At 43.0% G+C, this 21,216-nt stretch overlaps 1 protein-coding gene across 1 annotated transcript in view; it reads left to right on the top strand.

The window, feature by feature from the left end:
• The first annotated feature begins 5,378 nt into the window (after positions 1 to 5,378).
• The window catches only part of stk32a (serine/threonine kinase 32A), a 99,632-nt gene continuing 83,794 nt past the window's right edge, over positions 5,379 to 21,216 (top strand). The window contains exons 1-3 of the mRNA XM_080781258.1: positions 5,379 to 5,530; positions 12,615 to 12,670; positions 14,777 to 14,928. Coding sequence (XP_080637384.1) covers positions 5,479 to 5,530; positions 12,615 to 12,670; positions 14,777 to 14,928 — 260 coding nt within the window. The 5' untranslated portion in view covers positions 5,379 to 5,478. The remainder of the gene's footprint in view (positions 5,531 to 12,614; positions 12,671 to 14,776; positions 14,929 to 21,216) is intronic.

Genomic DNA, 21,216 nt, shown 5'->3' with positions numbered 1-21,216 from the left:
ACACTGTATAACGCACGCGCATTATATACACATATATACATACACACACGCACACACACACTCAGACCTGGACATATAAAATAAATAAATGTGCACTCTGACTCAACGCATGACACACAGCGATCAAAACAGGTTCAAACATGACGTGTCTGACGTGATTAAGCAATTGCACAAAAATGCCAGTCTTTGTGTCTTCATGCATGCATGCATGCGTGTTGTGTGTGCAATAAACTGTGCTTGCTGTAACAGTAGGCATAGAGTAGGCAAAAGATTAGTTAACAGAAGCAAGCTTTTGATCGGTGACAGTACAGCTGTTGACAAAATGGACAAAGCCTTATATCTTTTAATGCTGCATTTTTAAAAAGGCATTTTAACTTTTAATAAAGCATTGCCTAGAGGTCAAGTGTCTTCAACAGGGGGGCCTTACAGGGGGGGTGCCAAATGTTTGTGTCGAAGGAGGAATCTACCACGCAGGCATTGAACTCTGCTGAACCATCTACGTAAACTATGAAGAAGTGGGGCTTGGCAGAGAGCACAGCATGCGAGCGCGGCGAGCCTGAGCAGACTGCCGAACACATAATCACCACCTGTTCCATGCACAGACCACCTTCCGAGGTCGGCCTCTTCCCAGTGGGACCAGAGACCAGGTCACACGACACTGAGTTGGACATTTTGATGAGGACGATAGACGAAAGAAGAGAACACCACACAACACAACATTTTGAAATGTTAGGCCCATATAAAACAAAATGTGAACTTACATTTTTTATTGGGCTGCTTATTTTTTTAAACCCCACTGAAAAGCAGCATCCATAGCTTTAGTACTGTTGGTCAGGATGACAAATTAACGTATCATTTCTGCAGATAAAATAAGATATTATATTACTGTTATAAGAATAAATCAAGCTACTGTAGGTTGGAACATTCTACTATGATATCTGATAAAGAAGTGATAAAATGGGCAAAAGGTTTCAGTTTGCATATGTTTTCTCAAACGTCTGCAGATTAACTTTGGGATGTGCTTGCCCAGCTCTCCGTTTTCTAAGGCCTGACACGTGCACAACAGATTGATGTATAGCTGATGCATGAGACTTATTGACTGATGCAAGCTCGCAATGCATTTCCAATGGGAGTCACATGGTATGAGGGGGAGGGGGGGGGGGGGCAGTCGAAACACAGCCGAAAGCCGTACAACACAAATGTTGTGTCAAACCATGTGATGCGAAGGTGTGAGTCAGGCCTAAGAGCTATACCTTTCTAAGTGCTTCATCTCACCCATTCCTTCCACTAGTCACTAGTGCACTAGTCACTAGTGCAATTTATACCCACAAGATCTCACAGAGCCCACTTCCACCTATAGCTCCTCCAGTCCTTTTTATGCTCGTCTGATCTTATCAATGTCATTGTTCAATGACATTGTTGCTGCTTAGTGCTTGCTCTATTATTACCCAAGGAGGGGAGGGCGGGTTGAGTTTGAGTTCCCTCAGACATATTCTGCTTGAATATTGCAGTTAAATTACTGTTTTAAGATACAAGTATAGAATGTTTATTAGGGCGAAAGTGGTCTTGACAGAAAGCACATTTCCGTATGAATGCATCAGAACCACTTTTAGTAATGTGCATGAGTTGTTGGCACCTGGAACCTACAACTTGAATAGAGGCCATTTGAACACTTCAATCACAAACCAAGTTACAATATTGTACATAAATAAGCATTGAATTATGATGTTTAACACTTTGAATTGACTTTAATGTGCCATTATATTTACACTTGCCTTGCCTTGTGATGATTGGCAGCCAGGAGGCTGCTGTGAAGGCCAAGGCCATGGATCTAAAATCTGAAGCCACAGCTGGTTGGAGCCCACAGCTCAGTGGCATCGCTCGCATGCGCACGCACACACACACACACACACACACACACACACACACACACACACACACACACACACACACAATAGAGATAGAGGCACACACTGTGAGGCACACACGCACTGTGACGAACACACACACTGACACAATTGCTGCCAATTTGACATGGTTTTATGTATAGCATTAAGCTGCCCTGAGACCAGCATTCAAAAGCTGCCCTCAGAGTAGCAATTTAACATTAGGGTATGTATATCATTTACATATTACATATATTAATTATTAACCTAAGGACCCAGGCCAAATGCCATTGCGCAGTAGCCTACACCTGCAACAAGTCTATGCGTGGCATGTGGAACTATATCGTGCTGTATTTTGCACAACGCGCTGCATGTGGACGCAACACTTGGAGCTTGTAGATCCACGGCTTGCCAAGCCGTGTATATCCACAAATATCCCAAGCCGTGTATATATCCACGTTCCACGACATTACCTAAACATGAGAGATGTGCAATAAGCCATATATGCGCACGCACGATGATTCTATTCACACCTCTCTCTCTCTCTCTCTCTCTCTCTGCACCCTCTCTCTCTCTCTCTCTCTCTCTCTCTCCTCACATGACCATGACCATGAAATGGAAAGCAAAATACAGCACGATATAGTTTCACATGCCACGGCCCACGGGCACGCATAGACTTGTTGGTGTAGGCTACTGCGCAATGGCATTATACAGCATGGCCATGGCAGTGTATTTCGACACTTTGTCCACAAGGTGGCGACTATTTCATAGATTTACTTGGCTCATTTATTTACCTCCCTCGGGATTCTACTGAATCATCCTAAAAAATAACAATTATATTACATAATGTATTAAAAAATGCCTCTTTCCTTATTTCTTATTTCTTTCTTATCTAACAAACGCTAGGGATTGGCCTAGTTTTATAAGGTGGAGGAAATCCCTGTGTGTTCCCCCCTCTCCCTCCCGGCCTCCCCTAATATGGATGGATGGCCATGGCCCCAAGTGAGATTGTGTTGTCATTGACTCGTTATTATGCCAAGGAACTACGGAAGGGTGCAGAGTGTGTGTGCTGTAAGCACTATATGGTTCATATCATACAATCAGCTCAGCTCTTGTCACCTTGGCCCGTTAATTAGGACAATATTGTTCTCCACGTGACACCTACATTACATGCATCAACAACTATATAGGGAAATTGAGAATCTGGTTGGGAACGTGTAGCCTAATAGCCTAAATTAGATAAAGGCTAGATGTAGGCCTATATAGCCTATGATTAAAGAGGTCTATAGCCTACATATCATGTCTTACCTTTTTTTCTTCTTTTTTGCTTGGCTGTAGAATAAATGTGCGTTTGTTGTCATATCAGTTATCACACAGATGTACAAAAAAATGGGCTGGCTAGGCTATATATTATATGATACGTAGGCGTAGGTCTTATAGGCATATTGACGATAAAAAACAGAAAATCTGATTACAAAAGATAGACGTTTTGTGTGGTAGGATAGGATATGCCGCGGCAGTATGCAGGCTGCCTGGAGGTCACTATAGCTCAGTCCGTTCGAGCTCCTGCTCCTCTGTGCTGTTGATCGTTAAGACCCTGCAGTTTGTGAAAATGTCATAATTTGTGTTGGTCATTGTTGTTCTGTGGGAGCAAAGGGGATTCCCGTGTCCCACTTTATCATTGTAAATCGATCGCCGCATAATAATAGCCAGTCATTAGCTATAGCCTACCGGCGTCTCGTCCGTTCAAACGGCATATTGGCACTGGCAGGTGTCCCGATCAAAATCCCGATGCGGCGTGTTGCCTATAGGCTACGCAGCAACGGGATAGTGCTATCTGCAGCGCAGCCCCCCTGCCCGTCCCTAAACGGGGCTGTAGGAGGAACGCTCTCTTCACTGCGATTCGATTCAAAATTCAAAGGTAAGTGCCCATATCCATCTATCTGTCTGGCATGCAGTGCAGGGGTAGGGTAGTGCAGGGGTAGCTATACTTAAGTTTCTATGCAGTGCATGTTGACTCAAAACGGAATGTCCTGTGCAGGAGCACTGCGGTCTGCGGATCCCATCCAAGCACAAACATTTCGCAGTCCAGAGTAGTTTTTGAATAGCCTATAACAACATTAAACGTTAGCGATCATTCATTGGGCTATTCAAACTGATGATGAACATGAAAAGCATAGCTATTGATACCGAGGATTCTGTTTCAACGGCACGTCTTTCAAGTTTGCTATAGGACGAAGTGTTGTGTATGTGTCGGCATCTCACTTTCATCTCACTCTCAACATGCCTCATTTCAGTCATTTGTGACACGTAATTGCTTTGTGTGAGTAACGAAGTTTAGTTAAGCTATTAGGCTAAAGCCTTAAACTCGAGTAAATTGACAACAAGACCTGTACATGCCTCTCAGATATTGCAGTATAGCTAGTAGGCTAGTTTAGGGTTTATGCTGTCCTGTTAAAACTGTAGCGTGTCTATTCTGAACTTTATGACAAATGACGATATTCAGCTGTTAACATGTTGTATGAACATATAAAGGACAGGATCAGTCACATTCCTGTCTGGGACGGGGGAGAGAGATGCGTCAGAACAGAGGAGTACAGGGCAGCCAGTTAGAGGGATTTCACATCATCATACTCTAGTCTAGTCTATAGGCTTCTCCTCGAAACTGCAAACCATGGTGCACAATGATGTTGTCTTTAAGGGACCAAATAATTTATCACTTCCCTTCTGGATGATTGCCCCATTTTGATGAATGGATTTTGTGTGTAGGCCTACTCTACTCTTACAGACCTCACTTTGTTTCATGCATAGCCTATGTTAGATCTTCTCCTCTCATGTTTGTCTGTCCCTCTTTGTATACTCACTCTCTCTCTCTCTCTCTCTCTCTCTCTCTCTCTCTCTCTCTCTCTCTCCCCCACCTCCCTCCAGTCTCTCCCCACCTCCCTCCCTCCAGTGACTGATGCAAGGTATCATACTGTTCCTATATCTCCATCTCATAGGTTAGCCTCCCAATAATTGGATGGTCACATGGCAGAGAGACTGAGACACCACACACTCTGGAATAAAGAGCCAGCCACCTGTCTGCCCACCGTCATTCGATCAGCCTTGGATCCAGCGGGGACAACTGCATCAGTCTGTGTTGGCTTGGCTAATTTTGACTTGAGCGACCGCCGACCGGACCACCTTGACCCAAATGTGCTTGTTTTTGGAGACCTAAAGTGGCAGAAAGTTTTGCGTTGAGCACAGACAAGCTGCTTTGTGAGTGAGTGCGTCTGTGAGTGCACCCACGTGGGTGGTGGGTGTATGTGTATGTGTGTGTGCCAGGGTCGACCAATCCAGTGAGTGAGTGTGTGTGTGTGTGTGTGTGTGTGTGTGTGTGTGTGTGTGTGTGTGTGTGTGTGTGTGTGTGTGTGAGTGTGTGTGCGTGTGTGTGCGCGCGTGTGTGTGCGTGTGCCTGTGCATGTGTGTACGTGTGTGCATGTGAGAGAGGGGGCTCAAGTGGACCAGGCTATGTGTGCCTCTGAGACAGAGAACTGTCCGGTACTGGAGATCTGAAGGAAGCAGACGAGGAGGATTTGTGAGAGGAGTAGCCATGGGGCTCGGACAATCCAGCAAGCCTCCTGTCGCAGGGGACAGTGAAGAGGGTGAGCCACATTCTACATCATGTTATACGTATATCCATTTATGCTATCATTGATACAGATAGAGACAAACAAACAGCAGGTAAACTGCACCTGTAATACAAATCCTAATATATTATCAACAGGAGTTGAACCTGTACGGAAGCCTTGGCCCACATCCGCCAAGACTGTCTGCACGCGTGTACTCATGCATGTCGTCAAATCATTTACCTATAGTCACTTCAGTAGTACAAATGTATGATAATTACTCATGCAAGGCATGGCTAATGTAATGATGATAAGGTTTGGCTCTGAACTGTGAAGCAACACCAAGACCAATGTTCCTGCTGCACAAAGGCTTTGTAATTACGGTCACTATATACTCAGTGTATATAAGCATTTAGCATTATTTATGGAATAGAATAGAATAGCATGACTGCTGCAACTTGGCTTTGACAGTTAAGATGGTCAGCATCCTTCTACAAAGTAATTCATCTGAATCCCGTTGACTGTTTGGGTCTTTTCTTAATGTTGTTAAGAATCACCTAGCCATCTGTCAGGCTGTAGTTTACGGGCTGGGCTCACCACCAAGCCAGGCATCAAGGGAGCTGTACTGTAATGCTTAGAAGTGGGCTCTTCATTTATTCCTTTTCCTTAAGTGGATAATGCAATGTGAAGCCATTGATCCGAGAGTAAATCTCTCCATGAAGGTATTAACTTTGGCTTTACTCCAAAGACTTTACATAAGTGTCAGCGTGTCACATGTGTGTGATATTACCGGTATTTGGATGAATCTTTGCTGTTGTTAACTTGTACATACATTATTTGAGGACCTGCAAATTGGACGCATAATGTTTTAACGACAAGTCGATTCTTCTATAATCTATAAAGCGTAATCACATCAGGGAACCTTACATGTTCCGTGTTTTACATTTGCTGAAAATGTAAAAGGAAATATTGTTGTCCTCCAGCCTCCAATCTAATAAAATGGGCCAGGTGGCTGTAGGCTGATGATGGTTAACGAAGTGGGCCCGCGTGACCTGAATGTCCGCTGCATGGTCTGAATCCCAGCGGTGGGGCAAGGAAAATGCGTAATGAGTAAAACTTTCCCCTCCGTCAAATACCGCCAAGGTGCCCCTGTGCCAAACACTGTACCCACTGCCCAGCTGTTCCAGTGGCCAGCAGTAGAATTACAGTCACAGTGTGGTTTCACTGGGCAGTTCCCAGGTGTGAATGGCCCCTTTTCCACCGGTTGGTTCCCAATGGAAACCGGTTCAGTTCTTTCTGGTTCCAGAGCCAGAGCCAGAGCTCCAAAATTGGAATGTTAATTATGAATTGATTGTTATCACCATGAAACTTCCCCAAACTTCCCCAAAACAATTGAGTACTTACACGAAGACAATGATTTACTGCATTACAAATTTTACATTTTTAAATATGCAAATGAGGCATTATGTAGGAAAATATGCAAAATAATCGAAAATATGAAAAAGCTACTACTGTGGACGGGTTATCATATATTAATTTACTTGTATTGATCCTATAAACAATTTAATATAGGTCTAGTTTTTCCCACCAATTTTGGAGCTCTGGCTCCTGCATGGACTAAGAACCAAAAAGAACTGAACCGGGAACCAACCGGTGGAAAGGGGGTCAATGTGAGGTGGTTTTCATCTGTATACAAAACAAGAACCTTCTCAACAAATGACAAAGCATGTAGCTGTGACTGATGCACTGAAATGGAATCTATATGTGTTGGATACCTTCTTTCTATTGGAAGCTGTATCTGTCTGTAACCACTGATGGAAGAGAACTCCATTATTGGATAGCTGTCTTGTTCAGTGCTGGAAAATGTCACACACTCATGACTGCGCTTCCCTGATGCACACATGACTCAATATGCTGACTCTCTTCTGTCAGACTGACCGGTGTAAAATAAATCAATGAGTTTGAAGTCGAGATATACATGAGCTACAGAGCTGATATACATATTGTCTTTGAAAATACGTTATGACCAGAGACATGCTTGTTGCACGAGTCCATGCTTCTCTTCCATAATTACGATCCAAGGGACCCTTGACTCATCTGACTATCAGTGGAACTCTCACCTGGTATAATCATCAGGTTGGAATCAAAGCCAGAATATTTTCTGTTGAACTAAAAAAGAACTGTGTGCTGCCCACAACCGTTGGCCAGTGGGAGAATACTGTGGTGATGAAAATAGAAAATGCCTTTCTCGGTGGAGACAGAGATCATGACATTTAAAAAAATTCACATCAGTGATATGCTCTAATTCGTAGGTCTGAATGCCCAGACTGATGTTTTTTTACATTTATTGTTATTGCCGTGACATTGCAGCGGAGTGATTGTTCTACCTTTTACTGTCCTATATTGCACCTAAGACATATTGGAATTAGTGTGCAAGTAGAGGAGAGAGAGAGAGAGAGAGAGAGTTGCACAGCGAAGAAAAGAGACGAGACACAATTATGTGTGTCCTGGTTTTGGGCATGTCATTGTCCATTACTACAGTGTGTTCGCTGTTCATGTTTTCACGTACAAACTTCTTTTCAACTGGGATTTCAGATAATGGTCCATAATGGTCTGTAGAACGTTTCCCGCGAATTGCAAAAAAATAAATCCAGGCAGAAAATCAGATATAAGCAGTTTTCAAACTGCTCAAAAGCGGTACTTTAAAGCAACATGCAAATATTGCACTCATAGTTGTTGACACATTTCAGTGATGGGCCCTTGCCTTCAAATTATAACTTAACCCTCATATCCAGAGTTTTGGGAAACAGAGGGGAACGAAATGTCCATCATGAGGGCTAACAGCATTATGTTTCAGTCGGTAGCTGGCTCGCAGAATGTTAACAAAATGGACGTATCGTTTCCTTGCCTAATTTGAGTGCACCGCTGCATCATTAGCATACTCTCTCACATTACAGCTCTGAAGATGCCAAAGGGGTTTTTGTGCAACCATTTCCAAAGGTGTCGGGAACCCAGTAGGAGGTTGACAGAGAGCTAGAGCGTGATATTGTTGTGGTGTTTCTAGTCCTTCCATTAGTGTTGATTTATTAGTGAGTCTCCTTCTTTCTTCTTTGCAGAATATAAATAATATAAATTATAATAATAATGGGTGTTCAATGTATCATTTACAGTTAACAATAGCTTTCACCTTGCCGAGAGCAACCTCATATATATAGGCTTTGTTGCAGAAGTATGCAAGAAGTTTTACTTGGTTTTACTGAAAGGACATGTTTGTGGCATCTGAGAATCAAGTACTGTGCTTAAGTACTCCACTACAATTATTTGAAAAGTGTAGTTACAAGTTACTTAGTTTGGTCAGGACCAGTTAAGCCCTGTACTGTATCGATATTCAATAATAGCTGATCTACAAGCTCACATGTGTCAATCACGGCTCGTTGTGAGCTTGTACAAAATAGTTTAGAAAAAAATGTGAAACAGGATATTCATAATACCTTTGCTTTGGTACTTTTTGATGCTAACACTGTTGCACTTCAACAGAGGACCTTCACTTATAAAATCATTGTAACTGTATTTCTTCATTGTGGTATTGCTACTTTTACTCAACATCTGAGTACTTCTTCCACCAGCTGTCATCCTCCCTGTGGGTTAGCTCTAGGAAGTAGGAAGCACTGGGTTCATTCAATATGGACCCACAGGATCTGCTATATAGTTGTCACAGCAACGGTCTGTCTGGGAGGTTCCTCAAGTGGTCCACAGGTGTAATGAGCTTGAGAGGAGGTCGAGGGGGGGGATGTGTCAGCTGTTCCTAATCTTATTATTGTTCATGACAAAAGTATCTCTCTTCAATTTAATTAAAATGTGCTTTATTGGCATGAAAGTGGCTGTCCTTGTAAATAATAATTTCTTCTTATAAGTAGCCCTCCTGTGTTCCATCAATGTCAAAAAACAAAAGCATTGTCATAGCTTCTCTCTCTCTCTCTCTCTCTCTCTCTCTCTCTCTCTCTCTCTCTCCTATTCTCCTGTCTCTCCCTCCCTCTCTCCTCCTCTCCTGTCTGTCTTCATCTCCTCCTGGAATCCATCTGAGCGTGTGTTCAATGTATTGCTTATTTCCTTTTCAACTTCGCTGCAGCTGCGTCTATAATGCTATCCTGTCACTGTACTCGTGTCAACCTCATCTTTGAATATGCATAGGCCGCTCAATGTACTTCATCTTTTAATGTTTTAAGTTTAAAAATAAATGTGTACTTTTTTGCTGTGATCCATGTTGGTCTGCTGCTGTCCATCGTCGTAGTGCTGAACCAGAGAGAGAGAGAGAGAGAGAGAGAGAGAGAGAGAGGGAAAATAGAGAGGAAATAGAGGGGAAGACCTCATCAGACACCATTCTACCAAGGTGCTCAGGAGCAAAATGTACGCTATTACCTATACTCTACTGCACTTTTTGTTTGAAATTCAGCTTGACAGTTAGCCCGCAACAGAGCAGGGTGGTTCAATGGAATAACTTATAGAAGTTACCTCTGTTACTGAGCACGAGCAGGGAGTAAGCCACATTGATGGAGGCAAAATTATAGAGACCAAGATTCTCCTTTGTTTGCCTTGCTGGAATACACAATTGAAATTAAACAAAACATCAATGCCAAAGCACTTTGTCTAATTCCTCCACTCCCCAGTGTGTGTGTGTGTGTGTGTGTGTGTGTGTGTGTGTGTGTGTACAAGTGTACGTGTCAGTGCCTGGATGTTGAGGGATTTAGGCTACTGCATATTCTCTCTATTGTTTTCACAGTCCGTGACCCAAACATAAACTAATCCCGCTCTTGATACATGCGGCATATGAAATAGTTTTAAACTGTACTTTGGTTTGTTTTATACAGATGTTCCTTCACAAAACAAGCTATTCTCACAAATACATTCCTGTTAAACAGTTCAATCCCCAGTATTTACCAACCCATAAGAGTTGATTTGGTTACATTTGTGACTGGGGCTGGCAAATAGGGACTCAATTCGCTGGAGTAATTGTTCTGTTCATTACAGATTATTAAAGTACAGAATGTAGGCTGTAAGGAGATATGACAATTTTAAACTGGTTGGACTAAAAAAGGCCCCCTGAATATTCGGAACATTTCAACACCTTGAACTGGCCAGAAGTGGGTGTGACGCATGGGACCACCCCCTAACCACCCCCACACACATTTTAGCTGTCAACACTATAGAAACAGTAGACCAGAATGTACAAAATGTACAGTATAGTAAAACAGTAAAGTTTTATGTAATCTTATGTGGCAGCTAACCAGGACAAAATTCCCTAAAGGGAAGAATGCTTTGAGTTAAACGCCTAAACCCCCTATTCTTTCTTATAAAGCAGCATAACCTTAATGCAACAAGTCCCCCCCCCGCCCCCCCCCCCCCCACCTATGTACAGGATGTATCAATTCCTCTGATCTCAAGGCTCATGCAGTTCTCTCATCCAAAGTCGCACAGCTGTCTTTCTAAAATAACCATCACAGCAAGACAAAATGGCCACTTAGCTGTGTGTGTGTGTGTGTGTGTGACCTAATATGGTCCCATTCAGGGTAGTTTGTATAAACAGTACGACTGAGAAAGAGCCGGTGATACAGGACTAACAGAGCATAACATTATCTGTCACATCCAATACATCATGGTAATGTGTGTGTGTGTGTGTGTGTGTGTGTGTGTGTGTGTAACTAATATCATGAGCATTTAAAACTTTTGCCTTGATTACAGTTTATAAAAATTCCCTTGAAAATAGCACATGTATATATACTGCATAAGCAAACCTACAAGGTTCGTGTTGGTTCGTTGATATTATACAGTATATAAGAAGTCAAAAACAATACAGGATATATACGACTTGATTATTCGATTAACCTACATGAGTAAGATGAAGACGGTTATCTAAATATCGGTTTCGATATACTTTCGGTTTAATTGCACAGTCCTAGTGTGTGTATGTGTGTCTGTCTGTCTGCGTTGCGTGCGTGCGCGCGTGGTCAGACAGTGGGTGGTAGCTATTCCATCCTCGGGCAAAGAGCATGAGGAAGAAACATTGTGTCCTCTCGGTTGCTATGGCAGCCAAAAACAAACAGGCTTCACCTGCTTTTAAATTGACATAAATGTACTATTACCTGGCTGTGACAGCGGGTAACTCCTGGGTCAGGAGGTGTGTGTGTGACTGTGTGTAATGAAACTGCTGCCGAAAACATACAGTAGATCACGTAAAATAAAACATGATATGTTCACTGTGCTTTTGACTCTGCCTGATTCAGTGTGATTAGCATTAGTAAAACAAGTACAAATATAGCGAGACCAAGCAGGAAGGCAATAAGAACAATATGCACAATAAGCCATAGAAACATGCACGACTGAACTTGAGAAAAAGAAGACCATGTGATTGAGTTGAGTGTTCGCGGGGGGGGGGGGGGGGGGGGGGTGGGGTGGGGGGGGCAGGGTTCTTGAAGACTCAGTTGGTGGTGCCCGGATTCAAACCCATTAACTTGTGGTCCAAAGGCAAGAGCTCTAACCACTGAGCTATCCGGACACAATCAGTTGTTTTATTGTAAACAGCAAAATCATTCAGTGTTTTTAATAATAAAAAATTATGTGTGTCCTGTTTTGGGGATGTCATTATCCATAATGGAGTCTATGCAGCAGACGTCAGAATGATGTCAGAACAGGCAAGCTTCATATATGGACCCTGGCCAGGGGCCCTGTCCAGACCCGGGCAGGGGCCCTGTCCAGACCCGGGCAGGGGCCCTGTCCAGACCCGGGCAGGGGCCTTTTTAGGGGCGGTTCTGGACAACCGTAGGTTCCGACCGAATATTTATAGCCAAATGCATATGACACTAGATATTGTCATTTTCCGGTCTTAAAGGCTGCATAACAGTTATGTGATTCAATTTTCAGAACTGTTCCAGCTGAGTGAAATGAACATTGAGTGGCTCTACTGTTTAGTTGTCTTATAACTAAATAATAAATAATGTCTCAAAATGTTTTTGTAAATCTCTTCTGAAAGCGCCCAAAGGTCATATACCCAGAATATTGTTGCATTATCGATATCTATTTTGTAAGAAAGTTAAAGAATCTCTGTCCTCTTCTCTGTCCCCAGTCAACTTCGACCACTTCCAGATTCTAAGGGCTATCGGAAAAGGGAGCTTCGGAAAAGTAAGTAAGGGTCTGGGCACTTCAAAAACAGTCTATTATTCTGGGACCTTATAATTGAAAACAACAAAAACAATTCCCCTTGCAGTTTTAAGTCTCAGGGCTAGTGGCACTGAATCAAGCACATGGCTAGCCAGTTGTTGGGTATTGAGCCTTTGGCTGTACTGTATCAATACATTCACTCTAGCGTCTGGGCAAACCCGGTGCACTGGCTGTCAAATTTCGTGAGCAAGCAGTTTGTGGATGTACATTATGAGTCTCGGTGTAAAGTGATACCGCTAGCAATCATCTGACCTCTGATTATTTATCATATGCAGTGCAGTGTCTCCAAACACGCATCAACTCTAATCTATTCTCCACACAACTGTCTGCGTTGGGGAGAAACCCTCACGGACACCGATATGCTATTTATGCTATTTCCCAATATCTTTTAATTTGTTTTACAATAATGACGTCCACAATAACAATTGAAAGTGGTTAAATTGGCACAATAATCGTAAATACAATTATTATTGTAAATGATTTGTGATTTGTGTATTTAGGGCCTACTTTTTCTTTCCGCGGTCCACATTGACAACCTGCATGCGCACTACACTGCTGTAGAAACTGTTGTGTAGTGGTGGAAAACGTATGCACATTTGTTACTTAAGTAAAAGTATCAATACTGCAATGTAGAGTTGTGGGTAATGTATGTTTTGTAATTATTATCAAAGTCTACAAAGTATAACTAGTAACTAAAGTTTTAAAATAAATGTAGTGGAGTAAAAGTACAATATTTGGAGTAGAAGTAAAAGTACTGGAAAGTACAGTACTTAGTTACTACTCCACCACTGCTGTCCCGCTGCAGATAAGCAGCGGGATCATCACAGTGGCTGGCAGGCCCGTTCAGTAGAGATGTGATCTGGGTTGGGCTGATTGAGCGGACCGGCAGCTCCACAGATCCCTCCTTCAGATAGCCACAATCACTAGGCTCATTGACGCTCAAAGCAGCACCAGCAAGAGATGCCGTTGTTGTCTGCTGGAAACCCTGCAATCTCCATATATTTCACTTGTTTTAAGATTTATTTTGTCTCAAATTAATGGCATTCTGTGTCATGCAAGAATGCTACGCAAAAGCTGAAAGTTGAAAGTGGTTATAAGTCCATTCATGACAGAGGTTAGTTTTACCATTTCCCCAAAAGGTCATGGTTTTGGACATACGAGATATCCACTCGGCGAAGGCGGGTATTATCATATGGCATTGTGGAAACGCAGTCTTTCAATGCAGAGCAGGGTAATCTACAGCCTACGTACATCTAGATGCAGATAAAATACACATTTGCAGCCAGACACTCAGGGTGTCTAATTTATCTTCTTCCTCCACTGCCTGTTGAAAAGCTGTATTAATTTTCAAAGCAGTGCCAATACAGAAGTATGGCTCAGTAACAAAGCAGTCGGAGTGGATTTACAGTATGTGAGTATTGAGAGAGATGGCTATTCCTTACTGGCTTGAACTTGCATTCAGCTACAGTATAATAGTTAAGAATGATCAAAGTTCACAAGAGACCAGCATTATACTCCCAGAAACAAAATCACAGCTGTGAAAATTGTCAAGAGTTTCCCAAGAGAGTGCCTGATCAGAGGCCTTGAAGGATAAGCGTTTAAAAAGGTGCCTGACCCTTCCTTTCTATAATTACAACAAACTGCAGGGCATGGCAGAAGGCTGGCAGCAGCTGGTGTGATTGATGCAATTCTTCACCGTTCAGCAAGACATAAATGTGTAATTGTATGCCTTGCCACGGTGTGTGGCTTCATGAATCAGTTGAAAATAAAGAGCTCTGAATGATTCTTAACCGTATCGAAGGATGAATTAAGGCACAAAGAAGCCAAGTTGTCAGACAAAATTGTAAACTCCAGATGAAATTGCTGAGTTCAATCAACACTTCAACATTCAAGGATTTTGATATGCATGCATACTGCCTAGGATTGACAAACACACACACACACACACACACACACACACACACACACACACACACACACACACACACAGAGAAAGAGAATTGTCTGAGTAGGTGTTTGTCAGTATAGTCAATCAATAAGCTGAATGAACCAACCTTGTGCCCACAGGTTTGCATTGTGCAGAAGAAGGACACTAAGAAAATGTACGCCATGAAGTACATGAACAAATTGAAGTGTGTTGAGAGGAATGAAGTGCGGAATGTCTTCAAAGAACTTCAGATTATGAAGAACCTTGAGCATCCTTTCCTCGTCAACTTCTGGTAAGCCACCGTACTCTCTCTCTGTGTGTGTGTGTGTGTGTGTGTGTGTGTGTGTGTGACCTAATATGGTCCCATTCAGGGTAGTTTGTATAAACAGTACGACTGAGGAAGAGCCGGTGATACAGGACTAACAGAGCATAACATTATCTGTCACATCCAATACATCCACTCTGACTCATGGCAATGTGTGTGTGTTAAAATAAGTAAGTAAGCGTGCGTGGGTGGTTGGTTGCTTCCCTTTTTATATAAATGTTTGCATCGTGGCTATCAGTGTGTGGCCTTTTTCTCTATCTCTAATAAACACCCTTGTGTTGGACCACTACCTTCAGCCCTTTCAATTTATAGAAATGTATATTTATTTACCAGTTTCATTTTTGCCTTTTCTTTGGTGATCGTGCAGTACAGAGACATGCAGAGTGTGCCATTAAAGTAACACCTTGCATGTGTGGGTTTGGATGAGTCAGTGTTGACCACTGCAGAATACCCACATGCACCTCGATGCTTCTCACTCCCCTAAGCTGCTAAAAGCTAAATGTGCTTCGTTCGCGCACTGATCTGAGATCTAACTTTTACGGGCATTATTACTCACTTCTCTAACTTTTACAGGCATTATTACTCACTTCTCTTGGCATTGATATCGCTGCACCCACAGCTTTGACCGCACTCAGTAAACGGTGCATCATTAAAAGTGTCAGTTGCTAAAAACCGATACATTTTCTGTCATTCGCATTTCTCTGTAATCCGCAAAGTATTTTATTCCTCGTGTCAATCATAGTTCTATCAAAAGGCAATCGAAAGATCTGATTTGTAATGGAAGTGTCGACTTTTGGCTGCCTATGCCACACTTTATAGCGATTCTATTCAAGTGCTTTTTGGGGAGAGAGACGGATAGACAGACACAGACGACTGGGTGATTTAGCTCGCAGGCTTTATTGTTACTGCCCATGTTATTAAAAGCCATATGTCGTTTAGTAAAACATAGCCTATAGTGATTCATTAACTTGGAACAGGTTCCTTATTGGGACAGTGTCGCTGTCCATGGTGCTTAAGCAGGGCTAGTCTATTGTCTCTATAGAGCGCCGCAGTCCCGCCTCCTTTCATGACGACGCCAGGCCCAGGAAATTAATCCCAATGCATTTTTCCAATAGACATTTCAAAACGTATTTATTTAAAGACCTTTTTAACCCATTTAGGCCTGATGCCGATTCTTAAAACGCCTCTAAATCCTGACCTAAGGTTTCTGAAAGTGTAAAACACCAAAAGGGATTCCCGCCCAGAATGGGTTAAGCCATTCAACTTAAGCGTCGTATGAAGCCAACTCTTGTCGTGACAAATCATGACAACACACACAATACTTTGGACCAAACAAATAATTACAAAGAAGGGTCTCTCGAGGGGGCGGGACTGCGACGCTCTATTGTCTTCTACACTGTGATTACAGATTAAGTGTTGGTGTCAAAAGAGCACATTTTGCTTCAAATGGTTTGTGCCAAGGAGGGGGACACTAGCGTTGGTAGCACACAGCATCCCCTAATGAACACATCTCCCTGCAGCTGTGCTTGGTGGGTGGGTGTATTGCTGAGGACCGTCACCCACCCAAGGAAATGCAGTGGTAACGGCGGGCATTGCACTGGTCCTCAATATTTCTCCCATATTTTCCTTCATCAGTCTAAATCTCTAAAACATGAACAGCTGCTCCATTGTGTTAGAAAAATGATTGCAATGAAATGTTGCAATAGGGGCTTTTGTATACTTCATTGCATTTGACTATACCTGCATCTCAAGCTGAGAAATAACTCCTTCGTTTTCTGCTGGAGGCAGGCAAATAATGAAGCAATATTACACGAGAGGGTGTGGTTTAACGTGATTATTGCCACGACAGTGATGCGGTCAGGAATGGAATGAGTCGTAGTCGAGTTCCGCAAGCATCACTGAATAATGTTATAATGTTTTGCCTCATGGGTTCCTCTCCTTTCTTAGTTCACTTCCTCTGTGGTATGGACAGATTCTGCGGTCAGTATAGGATCTGTCTTGAGAGATTAGTCGCACAAGAAAAATATTCACAAGAATTCCAGCGCTGTTCTGTCCAGTGGTTTGTGAGATTGTCCCCGGACACACAGTAGACTAAACTATGAATGAATCGATGCCCTCCACTGCCCTCCACTCCACTCTGCCCTCCACTCTGCCCTCCACTCTCTGTTACAGTACTTACTTACATTTGTAAAAGTAGGATACTATGAATGTGTTACTCATGAATGTAATATAAATATATATTAGATAGAGGTTGGTCGAGAGACATAGTAGATCTAGTGATCTACAATAGTATAGATCTACAAATTTCACCAAAGATGTCTAGAGTGAAAAAGGAGGAGCAGCCAAGTATAGACTCCTGGGGGACTCCAGTCAACAATAGGGTTTAAGTGGCAAAAAAAATGACTTCACAATGCATAGAACTGAACGTACAATACACTGCATTGTGCCAATGCAGTGTAAGCATAATGCAGGTCTTTTACAGTGGCAGCACCACTGTACGCAGCAGTCGGATCAGCACTCCTACGCTGCGCTAGTAAATTAAAATGAACCAGTGGTTTCAGAGAGAGAGAGAGGATGCAGAATGGCAGGTTGGTGTAAAGGAGACACAATCCCTGTGGTCCACGTTATGAAACACAGGTCTTCTGATGCAGTGGTTCCCAAACGTTTTCATGCCAAGGACCCCCAAATTGACAACAATTAGCCCGCGGACCCCCATTTGAAAAGATATGCCAGAGACCCCCTTAAGAGAAGACTTTTACGGCTCTAGCAGTGATTCTCAACCCGGGGGATGCCCAGTTTGACATGCATTAGGCTACGGAACCCCGTTTAACGGCATTTCTGTCTCTGAGACTCCAATTTATATTGTAAAAATCAATGTTAACTTAACTCTGAGAGTGTACAAATGGAACCAAATTACAGTCCAATAAGGGTCCATTTGGTTCCAAACTATCATTTAGCTGGGGACCCCCTGGAACTCCCTCAAGGACCCCTTGTTTCTCTCCTGTGTTATCCCCACTTCTGTTTGCCAGGTAGTCTAATAATGGACCTCTCATAACTGTTATTTTCGTATCTCGTGTGCCACCCCCCCTCCCCCAACACACACACGCACACACTTTTTGTCCAACCCTCTATGCCCTCCCTCTGCCTCTCTCTCTCTCTCTCTCTCTCTCTCTCTTTTCATTCTCCTCCTCTTTTGAGAACAATTCAATATGCCAGGCAGATATTGGCAGAGAACACTATGCCCGCATCGATAGCAAAACACCTTAATGGCTAATTTGTGGGTAACAAAGCATAAGCCGCCCCAGAGTGGGCGAGGATGTGTAAGGAGACAGGAGGAGAGGAGTGACAGATAGGAAAGGTTTATAATACAGTTGTGAACCGTGCCAGTGCTCGCCTCCCTCCCTTCCCGCTTGCATGCCGCCCGCTGCGTCATGTAATATAGCCAATAAAGGAAGAAGGAAAAAAGAAAACCGGTCCGGGGTTAATGCTTTTGGCAGTGATTAAAATGTCTTAGGCTGGGGGAGATATACCAGGAAATTGTGCTTGGGTCAGCTCTGTGAGTCTTCTCTTGTGCGTGCTCTCTCTCTCTCTTTCTCTCTCTCTCCCTCTCTCTCTCGGTTGGTGCATGTTAAATTTGTCCTGAGTGAAGTGTTCAAGGTCAGATATGTAAAGAGAGAGAGAGAGAGAGAAAGTGTGAGAGAGAGAGAGCATGAGCGAGAGAGAGAGATGTATGGTGCAGTACTGGGCTGGAAGGGGGCTAGCCTGGGGAAAAGAAAGTAAACTTCTTTCTCACTCCCTGTATGTCATCTCTTCCATCATTTTCTCCATTAATCTCTCTGTGTAGCCACTGCCGTTGTCATTATGCCCCATATACCTGTAGCTCAGGTGTCTATTCGCTATTCATTATGTTCCAGTTAAAAACTGATACATTTACCATCTGCTGGAGTTTCAGCTCCAGTCTGCAGGTACCGTATAATGCCACATAGTAGGCAAACAGTGACTCCATTAAAGGTAACTTACAAATGGGCAAGGGTCATTGTTATTGCAAAAGTATGTGCAAAAAAAGGTTTTTGCTGCACTTTCACAGTAGTTGAGCATATCGGAAATGCTGCGGCGCTTATACACTATTTACATTTCCAACATCCTCCTCAGTCTTTCCCCTTTTTCACCTAAAACGTTAAAGATAATTTGTTATCACCAGATCCTGTTCGCTTGTGATGTCAGATTTATTTAGCAAATACATAGATAATTCACCCTGGCCTGGACTGCTAGCGTAGCGCTCCAGGACGGTACCTATAGCCTATACGATGTTGCGGGTTCGAGTTCCGATCCTGGCGGCCTTTCCTGCGTGCCACTCCCCATCTCTCTCCCCCTTTCCCGTCAGCCTATACTGTCCTATCTCTAATAAAGGCATAAACAGAGGGAGAGCCGTTAGGGGTCAGTTGTCTTGCTTCAGGGGACACTCTGACACATAGACTGGGGTGCCAAGGGTCGACCGTCCAATTCCCAGATGGTCTCTCTCTAGTCAGCTACGTGCCTTGAATCTCATGCATGGACTAATCTCTGCAATGTTATATAGCCATGGCTTCTTATTGAAATGCCTAGCATTAGACGAGACCCTCACGGGCACCACATAAGACACCCAATGCCAGGGTTACTGTATAGGAGAGAGGAGCTCTCGGAGAGAGAAAGTGCGCGGGCGGGTGTGTGCGTTTGTGTAAAGAGTCAGCAACTCACGCTAAGCGCAGATGTTCTGTTCGTTACGGTTCCATTGCGTGTTTCCAGTACTATAGGCCATTTTCCCCCATGCCCCGTCAGTGATTTTCGTCGATAAATCAAGGGTTTGCATATAACGGCACTGTGAATGGATCGAGGTGTCTTTGTGTCACTCCGCCGTCTCATCCATGGGTTTTAGTCTGTCCGTTTGCTGACACAGGGGGAAGCGTATTGAGCGAGTATGCGTTACTCTACTGTAAGTACCGTCGTGCAGCAAATGCAGAAAATCCAATGACTGCTAGCTGTGCAACATGTCCTCTCTGTGAGCTTGAGGCATGATTTGTGCGTGTGCGTGTGCACGTGTCTGTTTATATGTGCGTGCATGCAGCTCTGCATTGCTTTATCAAAGGAGGAACAATGATGCTGGAAAAACTCCATTTACATTTTATTGCATTGTGATTGGGTAGATATAAAACACTGTGCTGGGTTGCTGCTTCTGACTTCTGACAATACAAAGAGCTAGTCAAACTGCATTAGCTATAGCTTTGTGCCAGTCTGTTGTGGAAGATTTAAAAAAAAAAGATGGCCATCTATAGGATACAATACTGTTTTTGTGAATGTCTTATGTAAGTCCTCGGTGGGAGTGAAGGCGTCATTACGTGCAGACAATTACTGTCCACACTATTATGTGCCTTTTGCACTGGAATACCAGTACAATGTTAATCTGTAAGTGTGTGAGACTAATAAGACTATAGGGGAGAACGAGGCAAGATGAGACACTTTTCACTTAAGTTGTCCTGGAAGCCAGGAAAAAAAGAGATGGCAGTCAAATCTAAAGATCTACCCTGCAGGTCTCATACAGCTATTTTAGTTTTTATTTTATTTTTGACTATTTTCAGTTTTCAAGTTCTCAGTTTGTTTGCCTATCAGGATGTAAGATCATGTAACATAATCCTATAGTATCATTTACAGAACTATAGAGCTGTCTTAGATAGAAACGTAATAGTCCGGAATCCGGATATATCTGTTCGCTTGTGATGTCAGATTTATTCAGTAAATATAAATTGTTGACATGTGTCAACAATCTAAAAAACATGAAATTACTCAATGATGATAGTGCTGTCAAAAAAGTCTATGAAGCCATCTATTAAATCTATGAAAAAGCTTAATCAGCAACACAATGTTATACAATATGTATGCGTAGTCCCTGCTTCATCTCTCTCTCTCTCTCAACTATAAGGGGTCCTTGGTCTGAAAATCTTTGACGAGCCCTGCCTCATATTATACTTCGTTGACCAGGGGCTCTATCCTTGGCCCTCTCATTTTTCCCCCCATCTGTGGAGCAGAGTTGAACCAGCGCCCGTGGAGTCCCGTGGACGCGCTCCGCTGCTGATGCACTCGCATTGGCACTTATGTACACTGACATGTTTGATGTATGCTGCTAAGGGGTGTCTCGCTTGCACAAGAGACTATACTGTTCATACAGTACCTGCTGCTATTTCTAACTGCCTCGCTGTATTGCTATTTTTGCTTATAGCC

The sequence above is a fragment of the Protomyctophum bolini genome, assembly GCF_963924005.1.
Source record: "Protomyctophum bolini genome assembly, chromosome: 13".
Lineage (NCBI taxonomy): Eukaryota > Metazoa > Chordata > Actinopteri > Myctophiformes > Myctophidae > Protomyctophum > Protomyctophum bolini.
This window is presented reverse-complemented; position numbering and strand designations above follow the sequence as displayed.